Below are 9,598 nucleotides of genomic sequence, written 5' to 3'. Positions count from 1 at the left end.
AACTCCTGATTTTATGCAAATGGATGAGGGGAAATCTCACCCAGATAGGAAAGTCAAGAGAAGAGAAGAAAAAGGATGGACAGACTTGCCAAGATTGGGAAGAAACCATTAGGGTTTCTTGGGAAAGGATGGTTTCCCGCAGCTATAAAAGGAGGTCCCCTCCACCTAGCAAAAACCAACCCAGGCTGAGAGAGCAAGCTTCCTCTCTTACTAGCAAAGTCCAGTAGCCCTATTCACTCTTCTTCTTCGTTCTTCTCTGTTAACAGACTATTTTCAAAGTCTGTCAAGCTGCCGGAAGAAGTAATGCCCTTCCTTTAGCCCCTTTTAGCCAAGATCATCCTGCAAACCTTGTCTCCCTCATCTTAAACACTCCCATTTCTCCCTAGGAAGCCTTATTTTCCTCTTTGGTGCTCAACTCATGCTGACCTTGCTCCCATGCCACAATCTCCTCATGCTAAGCTAAAACTTTATCTGTAAGCAAGCATAAATTACCTATAAGCAGCTCTCATTTTCATTGGTGAAGGTAACCAGAACACTTCCTAAGGTTTTGTTGCCCTTTCGAAGTGCTTTTGGGGCTTAATCTTCGAACTCCAGCACAGGGGGCAATTTCAGTGATTTCCCTCTTCTGGCAGCCCAGCCCATTTACAGCTGCCGGGAGAAAAAAGACCCCCACACAACACATTAAAGCTTCTGAAGAATTCAAGACATATTTGTCTCGACTTAAAGATCGAGCTTTATGCCAACGAGATTCTTGCTTATACTAAGAAAGTATTGAAGTATTTTTATGAGGATTATCCGTTGGACACTTTAAGGATTTTCCGGAAGTATATTGGAGCGGACATCGTATTTTCCAGATAGAGCTCAACTCCATCACCATCGTTTTGGGATAATGTGAGGCATATTTGATGCTATCTAAGCACAACACCATATACGGGCATATTTTTGAGTGAACTTATAAATAGCCCAAGTGTTATTAGATATGCGGACTCTGGAAATCTCTATGGTCGCTTACTGGAAAAAGCTAGTCATGAAGTTTTCAGGGGGAGATATACGTCAGGGGGAGCGTGGTATTAATAAAGACCCTCATACACTATTGACTCACAGAAGCAGTGTCAACTATGATATTCAGAAAGCTGATCAACAGTATGGCTTAAAGATATTTTGCCAAGCATCAGGGGGAGCGTGCTGTCAATAAAGACCTTTACACACTGTACTCTTTTTCCTTCATCCAGGTTTTTATCCCACTGGATTTTTCCTGGCAAGGTTTTAACGAGGCAGTGTCGCACGCATGTCAATATACACAGAATTTTATGTTACACATGGTTATGTACTCTTTTTCCCTTCGACCAGTTTTTGTCCCACTGGGTTTTTACTGGCAAGGTTTTTAACGAGGCATATTCCGTATCATTTGTGGTCTCCAAGGGGGAGTGTTGTAAATGATAAGGTGGAGCCCACCACATGTTGGAAGGGGCTTTGCCTACAAAAGGGTTCACCCCTCCTTGTAATTAAAGAGATAGATAATTTACTGAAGAGAAAAACCAATCTGAGGGGTTTTCTCTGCTTCTAAATTCTCTCCTCAATTCTTTGGTTTTATAACACTTAGGATATTTTATGAACCTTTATTTTTGTCCACTCACGTTTTTGAATGTTTTGCGTCCCCAGGATGTAGCGTGCACAGGAAATCCACCACCGAGCCATCTTGACTTCCGCGCCTTCTTGTTACAAAAAGGTTGGTTTGTAAAAAGAGTAACCTATCTGTATGCTATTAGAACTGCTCTGATATATTGCCCTAGAGTGATAATGGAACTATTGGCTTGTATATTGAAGTGCTGGTAGTTGGTTGTGTAGATATTATTGCTCGTTTTGACAGGTGTTAATTTTGGGATTGAGCAAAATACAGGGGAGACTCTGCCGAATTTTCGGTACGAGTCAAGGTTAAAATTACAGCCCGAAGGGCAAGTAGGTCAATTGTGCCCGACATTCGCCAAGTATTGGACACGCACAGGGTCCGACTCGAATTCCAAAGCGGAATTTGGTTCGGGTCCTGTCACCTAAACCCAAAATATTGCCCAAAACCTCTCTCAACCCAAGAAAATGAATGACCCAAAATTTGGGAAAACCCAAATTTGGACCCAACGTTATTCAAGGGAGCCCACTGCACATCTCAAACAGCCCCATGTGCAAAGATTCTGACCTGGGGCCCACCTCCAAATTTGTAGCTTGCTTTTTGTCTTCTCTTTGCACCACTTGTCGCTATTCCATGGAATTGCCATTGGAATCCAACGGTTTCAAATGTTGCTCTTGTTTTTTTGTTTTTGTATGTACATATAACTTAAATTAACGATGGGATTAAATCTATGCTATTTTAACGGTAAAAAAAAAAAGATCCAACGGTCAAAATAATATTTTAAATTAATCCAAATAAGATCCAATCCCAAATCTCACTCCAAACTCTATAAATACTCACCTATTTCTCAATTAATCTACCAAAAACATTTTTTCTATTTCTCAATTTATTTTTCCTTTGTCAATTTCATCAATCTCTTCCATTCTCATACTTTTGATATCATTTCAAGCACATCATCTTCTTCATTCTCATACTTTTGGAATAAAATTAAATTTATGAAATTTCAAAATTTTTAAGGTCAAATTGTTGAAAAAATTAAATTATGACGTTATTTAAAAAGATTAATGAAGAAAAATTTTACAAAAAAAAAAATTAGAATTAAACAATTCTTAAACAATTTAATAAAGTTGAGGATTTAAAATTTGAGTCCGGAGGGTTAGGAGAAAAAACGATTTGAGTTTGGGCGAAACCCAAATAGTTACTTTTTAGGGAGGGAAAATTTGGATATAGCCCGGGTTAGAGAAGGCCTAACCCCCAAAAAAAAAAAAAAAAACATTCCCCTTGGTTGTTAATTTCAAGTTTTAATCTCAACCACACATAGAATCATAAGACATTGGTTCATAAAAGAGGTCAATTGGATCACGGGTTGACCCGGAAAGCACCATAACCGTACCCGGCAGGAATAAGGGAATGAGAGCCTCCACAATCTCGGTGATATATAATGTCGTCGTTGTGAAACATTTCGGGTTTTTAGGGTTTTAGTCCGAAGACGTCTCAAAGTCGAACCACACTGCACTGTACGAAGCATGACTGCCCAAACTCAAGAAGAGGAGCTCGCTGCCCAACTCGAACAGCAAAAAATTCATGTAATCTCTCTCTCTCTCTCTCTCTCTCACGTTACATGTTCGTTCTCAGTTTATCAACGGTTTCATTTGAGTAGAGGCTTGTGATATGTGATAGTTCTCTGGATTGGCTTATGCCTTCTGGTTTTTCTTTTATTTATTGTTTAGGAATATTGATATTGCCTGGAATATTTTTTTTTGGGTATAATATTTGGTTTATGGAGAAAATTAGCTGATCTAGAAAATGATTTGGAAATATTTTATGGTTGGAGTGTGATTTTTTGTTTGTTTGTTATATTTTGCGTTTTAGCTGCTATGGTGTTGAATTTCCGATAAATCTTTCCAATGGATCGATGAATGCGGAACACATTTCTACATAGTGAACTTAACTAGAGACCTATAAGGGTTTAATTTTTATTTAATATTATTTCCTTGTGATCAGCTTTTAGAATTAGTTTTGTATCCATTTTAGAGGGGATGTGATCCAGTTTACCGTGGGTGTTTTTTTTTTTTTTGCTTACGTTTTAGTTATGTAGTAGCTATCGGGGTCGCTTGGAAACCTTTCCTTACAGTTTGGAGAACTAGATATACTGCTGACCTTTGAGTTTTCATTTTTAGTTTCACTTGTATCATTGTTTCTTCTTTAATGCTTTGGTTGGTGAAGGTTGTTTTTTTTTGGTTATCCTGGGTGATTCTTAATCAGCCTTCCATATCACACTGCATCAGCCAATTGCAAAAATGTGAACCGAAATTTGACTTTATATGATTTGCTTCTTACTGAATTAAGACGACTGAGGTTTGAATCAATGGGGTGTGAGAAGGGTCAAGGGAGAATAACTAGAACTGTCTGATGAATCAGATGATGTGAGGAGCTTCTGTTTTTTATTTCTCTAGCACTTGAGGTGAAGTCTTGTTATGAGTTTGATATTGCATGGGTGGCTTCAGACCTTCGTTTGGTTGGGAGGTCTATAATCGATTCTTGCCCAGCCAAAGAAAGAAACCTAATTGAGGACATAGGTTTTGTAAGGGTTCAGTCATTCACATAGATCGGCATATTGTTACACCTAACATTGGGGTTAATATTAGTAGGTCAAAATGTGGCATTATGTAGCTAAATATTAAGAATTGAGGAATGGAATGATCATGGAGGATCCTTAAAATATTTTTACACCTCAAAAAGCTGCATTAAAATTGTATGGATTTAGTTTTTTTTTTTTTTTGGTTCCCTCTCAAATTAAGGAATCATGGAAGTGTGGATTTTCTTAGGTGAAATAAAGAATCATTTTGGGAAGTGAACACTTCTGTGTTTAATCAGCTGCCCATTAAGAACTTGGTTTGGATAATCGAGATTAGTCAATCTCTGATTGTATCTTATTTTACTTTCAAACTTTGCTCATTACAAGGTATTTTACATCTTGCCTGTATTCTATTAACTGGAGTATGTTTCCTCAGTTGATGCTTTCAAGCATATAGCATATTTATCTGGTTAGATTTAACAGGCATGTTTATTTAGCATTTTCATCTTTTGTCCGGATTAAGACAATCTTGTTGGCGTAATTAGTGGCCTACTATTGTGACATCAATCTTGAACTATAAAATATTTCACAGTAGATCACTAGTCTAAGTTGGTATTTTCTATTAGTGGGAGAAAGAATGTGATGCTCAATCCACTCAATACCCATTGTACTTGGCTTAACTTGATTTCCAATTGACTAGTCTCAGAGGTTCATAAAGTTATATGTTTAACTTGTTTGGTTACTAATTTGTCATGTTTATGTGCAATATATGACAGTGTTTTAGTTATGTCCTTTCCTACTATAGTTGTTAACCTTGTGTTGATGGTTAGTGGTGGAGAATAGCAAATATACTCTTTTGTTAGAGCTATCATTCAATACATTATCTAGGATGCTTCACTATTTCTTTATTGGGCATGAAAGTTTGAGTGGCATTTTGTGTAGGATGATGAGCCTGTAGTTGAGGACGAAGATGATGAAGATGACGATGATGATGAAGATGATGAAAAGGATGACGATGATGTGGAAGGTAAAGTGCACATTGAAAATGTTAATTTTATTTATTTATTTAAGCTTCTCTGCATGCACTTTTCGCACGCGAAAGGCATTTTCTACTACCAAGATGGACATACCCATAACTGTCCCAAAAAATTACCCTTTCTTTCCAATTTATACTCACTCATTTATATATTTCTTTTGAAAGATTGTTTTTTCTTTATGCCCACATTCATTTATTGCATCACTCATATTAAATATATATATTTTATTAGTTTGACAATGAATTTAGGAACAAAATGTACATAATCTAAGTAATGCGGACATAGATGTTTGATCCTGAAGTATCTGACATTTTTTCTTATTGTCGCCAATATCTGATAAAAAATTCACTCTTTAAACATGTCTATACTATTGCACTATTCACCTAACCCCTTATGAATAAAACATCAAAGTTTCACGGAAAGATAAGATAAAATTTGTAGTGCCAGAAAAAAAATTAAGGGAATCAATCTGAACAGGGAAATCATAGAAACAACTAGAATTCCAAAATCACACGCCACAGAGTTTGTAAGTGAAATGAAATGGCAGATAAATGATATACCTGATCTTCGTTGTGTCATCTAGAAATGAAAGATGACATGATTGTACTGAATGTTGGAGTTTTTCTTGTCGGTTTATACTCTCAAATGAATAGTTAAACCGAGAAAAATGATTGAAGGCCATTCATCGGTATTTGTCCTTTTCAACAGATTTCAACAGATTTCTTTCTCCCATTTTCGTCCTTTTCAAATGGTAACAGTTCTACTTTAATAATTTTACTAGCCTACTTTAATAACTTTTTTTAATTTAAAAGATTGCTTTTACTATTTTATTCCTCATTAATTAAGTTGTATTATTTTAGAATTCTAATTAGCAAAGGATATTTCTTGTTATTTTGAAAGTTACACCAAACTCTAACTCTGCCTTTATATATATAGATTAGGTAGAAAACTTTTTAGGCAATCTGAGCAGCATATTTGAATTTGAGTATTAATTTTATTATTTTTTGATAAAAAAAATTTAGTTTGATTAGGGGATTGAATGATCTTTCCATTAACATAAGTAGAAGCCATGGGTAAAAGGTTGTGTTGCTGTCTTCAATGCACCATGCAGTGTTTTTGTCTCTTCGTTTAGCTTGGCCTCTCTCTTGTTCTGGTTATGATTTTCTTTCTGGGCAGAAATATGCCCATAATTATCTGGTTGTGTGACTGAAAATTTAAAAAATTAAAGATATAAGAGTGTTGAATTTTTGGTAAAATTTTTCAACTGAATGGTTTGGTTTAGCCGTAGAGGTTACCCTGAGACGATAATTCTTGCTCTGGTCCTTGCTGCTATAAAAAATGGGGGGTGGGTGGGTTGGGTTGGAGGGAAGTTCTACATTGTATCTTGTATAGTCAATGTAAATATGGGTATAAATTTTTTGTCTAAATGTCACTGGCAGGACAAGGAGATGCAAGTGGTAGGTCTAAGCAGAGCAGAAGTGAAAAGAAGAGTCGCAAGGCAATGTTGAAACTTGGAATGAAGCCAATACCAGGTGTCAGCCGTGTGACTGTCAAGAAGAGCAAGAATGTTGGTGTTGATTTGTCGCATTTTTTTTCCTTTTTTCTTTTGATTGCAACATCTTGGCTTAAATGAGATTTATGAATATAGTTAATGTATTTATCTTTGTTCTTGCAGATTCTGTTTGTTATCTCAAAGCCAGATGTTTTTAAGAGCCCTGCATCTGATACGTATGTCATTTTTGGGGAAGCAAAGATTGAAGATTTAAGCTCACAACTTCAAACTCAGGCTGCGGAGCAGTTCAAGGCTCCTAATCTAAATAATGTGACAGCAAACCCTGAGCCATCAACATTGGCTCAAGATGATGAAGATATAGATGAAACTGGTGTGGAACCCAAGGACATAGAGTTGGTGATGACACAAGCTGGGGTTTCAAGACCAAGAGCTGTTAAAGCACTCAAAGCAGCAGAAGGAGACATTGTTTCTGCCATTATGGAATTAACAAACTGAGCCACCTTCTCGGCGAAACTTTACATCTGATGAGTTGTTTTTTTTTTGGGCTCCCAGTAATGTCTACTTGAGAATTTGAGATTGAAATTTCGAATGTCTTTGTTTCTTTAATCCTTGTACCAGTATGATATAACTCTGATGGTTATGATGTATGGTTTGGATGTCTTTGCATGTAGTGCATTGCACCACATCATTTATACAATATCATCTTGCATATCAGTTGCTCAGCATGCTTATAATCAGTGGTGATGCATATGTCCTTTTCTTGTGTTAGATTGTACTTTTGGTGTGATGTATGAAATACCAGGTTTGGGGGTTATTATCTAGGCTTGAGATTTCTTGTACCCAATTACCTTGTGCCCTCCCAGTCTCCTATCTACCGTTTTGACACCTGTCCGTCTACTGCTCGTTTGGTAGAGATTGTAGATAGACTGACAATCACTTGCTATTCTCCATATAATGATTTAAGTGATTTTATGAAAAAGCAGCTTGTTTGTTTGGGTGTGATTCCGGCCCTCCAAAATTCACTTCCAAACAGATCATTATTGATTAATTGATCGATTTATGTTTTTTTTTTTTTAAATACAAGTGTGGATGGGTGACATGATCCACCAGCCAGACCCAAGATTTTCTCCGAGTAGGGGTCAGAAGCTGGCTTCAGTCAATCCTTGCCGCGGCCTCTGTTTTAGTGAACGAGCTAGCTGACTAATTTACTAGCCTAGACAACCATGTGTTGGATGATCATCATCCCTGAAACTTGCATTGAAAGGGAAAGCCCTGATATTCTGCAGGGTTGGTGGAAACATAATTTTAATTTCAATCACTACATTTTGAGCTTGAAGAGCCCTCTGCTTTTGCATTTGTGAAGATTCAGATTTGTTACGTACTTGAGGATGAATGTACAACTGGATTTTGTGCTTGAAAATAGAGCTCTGATAATATTTTAAGGAGGTAAAAGATTAAGTGTCCCCTGTATCTGAGAATATTGAATTGTTTTTCGCACGGTGGAAATTGGTAAAAGCACAAGTCCATAACAAGTATCTTTCTTCCACAGCAAGTTAGCAACCTTATGCTTTCTTGTATAGGTAAATAAAATATTGCCAAAATGTTTATCTAAAGGATAATCTCTTGAAGACAATAAAACATTCCATGGATCGGTCTCTGCCTTCTCACTTCTAATGGTTCAATTACTTGTGTTTCCAAGGCTTCACCAGCACTTACACCAGACGGTTTTGCCGCATTACCGTTGGCTACCTCCGTCTTTGCCTCCTCATCTTCCAAACTACCCCATCTTCCTCCAAGGGCCATTGCCATCATCTAGTATATCTTGTTTCCCAATTCAGCTGGGCTCTCTTGGCATCTGTGCTGTCAGGGGCCTTCTTGCAAGCAGCCTGCAGTAGAAAACAACTGTCAAATCCAGAGAATTTTTTTTTGGCCAAGCGTTATGGAGGGGGACTAAAGCATTGGTTTGGGTTCCTCAAGATTGCACACTACCAAGTTTCAAACCCAGGTGCCGTGTTGGGGTGGGGGAAGGGGACCACTAGAACCACTGCGGTACAACCCCACTGGCATCCAGAGATTTTTTTAAAATCCTGTACTTCCAAGTCTTGTATTTTTCTACCACTAGTTTGCAAACCAAATTTTCTAGGGAAATAGCTTAAAATGACACTCATTTCATAATTTTAACTAAAAATACCACCCCTTCCCAATTTTTGTACAACTATCACCTATAAATATAAAATTATTGTACACTTATTGCTGATTTTTCACAAGTTCAGAAATTTTGTTCTCTCTTAGCTCACACAGCTCTCTCTCTCTGGCACANCTCTCTTTCTCTTTGGTATCTGTCTATCACAGCTCTCTGTGTCTCTCTTGGCTCTCTCTATCTTGGCTCTCTCTCTCTCTAGCACAACTCTCTGTCTCTCTCTTTGCTCTCTTTCTCATAGCGCAGCNGTTTCTCTCTCTAGCTTCGTTATGTCTCTTTCTCCCCTATTCGATCTCTTGCTCTCTGTTTGGAATCGCGAACCCTTCCCTTTAGCTATGTCTTCTGAATAGCTGCTTGCAACCTTGAAGCTCTAGTGGATTGCCGACCNNGAAAAGGTAGTGTTGATGGTTATTTTNTTAATATCAGTGGGATTATGTGAAATGAGTTATAGTTTGATTGTTTGGGTTTGTGTTAAATTCGTTTTGGCTTTAATNTCTTTGGGTTAGGTTTTGTTGAATATTCATGCTCATTCATCTGGGTTTGTACCAATTNCATTTAGATTGGTCTGGATATGTGAATCTTGAAACTTGGGATTTTCCATTTGATGTAGTAGATCTGTATAGTGTGATTCTGATGTGTTACT

The 9,598-nt window shown here is 37.3% G+C and overlaps 1 protein-coding gene across 1 annotated transcript; it reads left to right on the top strand.

The window, feature by feature from the left end:
• The first annotated feature begins 3,045 nt into the window (after nt 1-3,045).
• Nucleotides 3,046-7,511, top strand: LOC117612790 (nascent polypeptide-associated complex subunit alpha-like protein 1). The gene is made up of 4 exons (XM_034341434.1): nt 3,046-3,213; nt 5,148-5,232; nt 6,682-6,809; nt 6,918-7,511. Exons 1-4 carry the CDS (start codon nt 3,154-3,156, stop codon nt 7,248-7,250), a joined length of 606 nt encoding a protein of 201 aa, XP_034197325.1. The 5' UTR covers nt 3,046-3,153; the 3' UTR covers nt 7,251-7,511.
• Nucleotides 7,512-9,598: the final 2,087 nt, after the last annotated feature.

This window comes from Prunus dulcis, unplaced genomic scaffold (assembly GCF_902201215.1).
Source record: "Prunus dulcis unplaced genomic scaffold, ALMONDv2, whole genome shotgun sequence".
NCBI classification, from domain to species: Eukaryota; Viridiplantae; Streptophyta; class Magnoliopsida; order Rosales; family Rosaceae; genus Prunus; species Prunus dulcis.
This window is presented reverse-complemented; position numbering and strand designations above follow the sequence as displayed.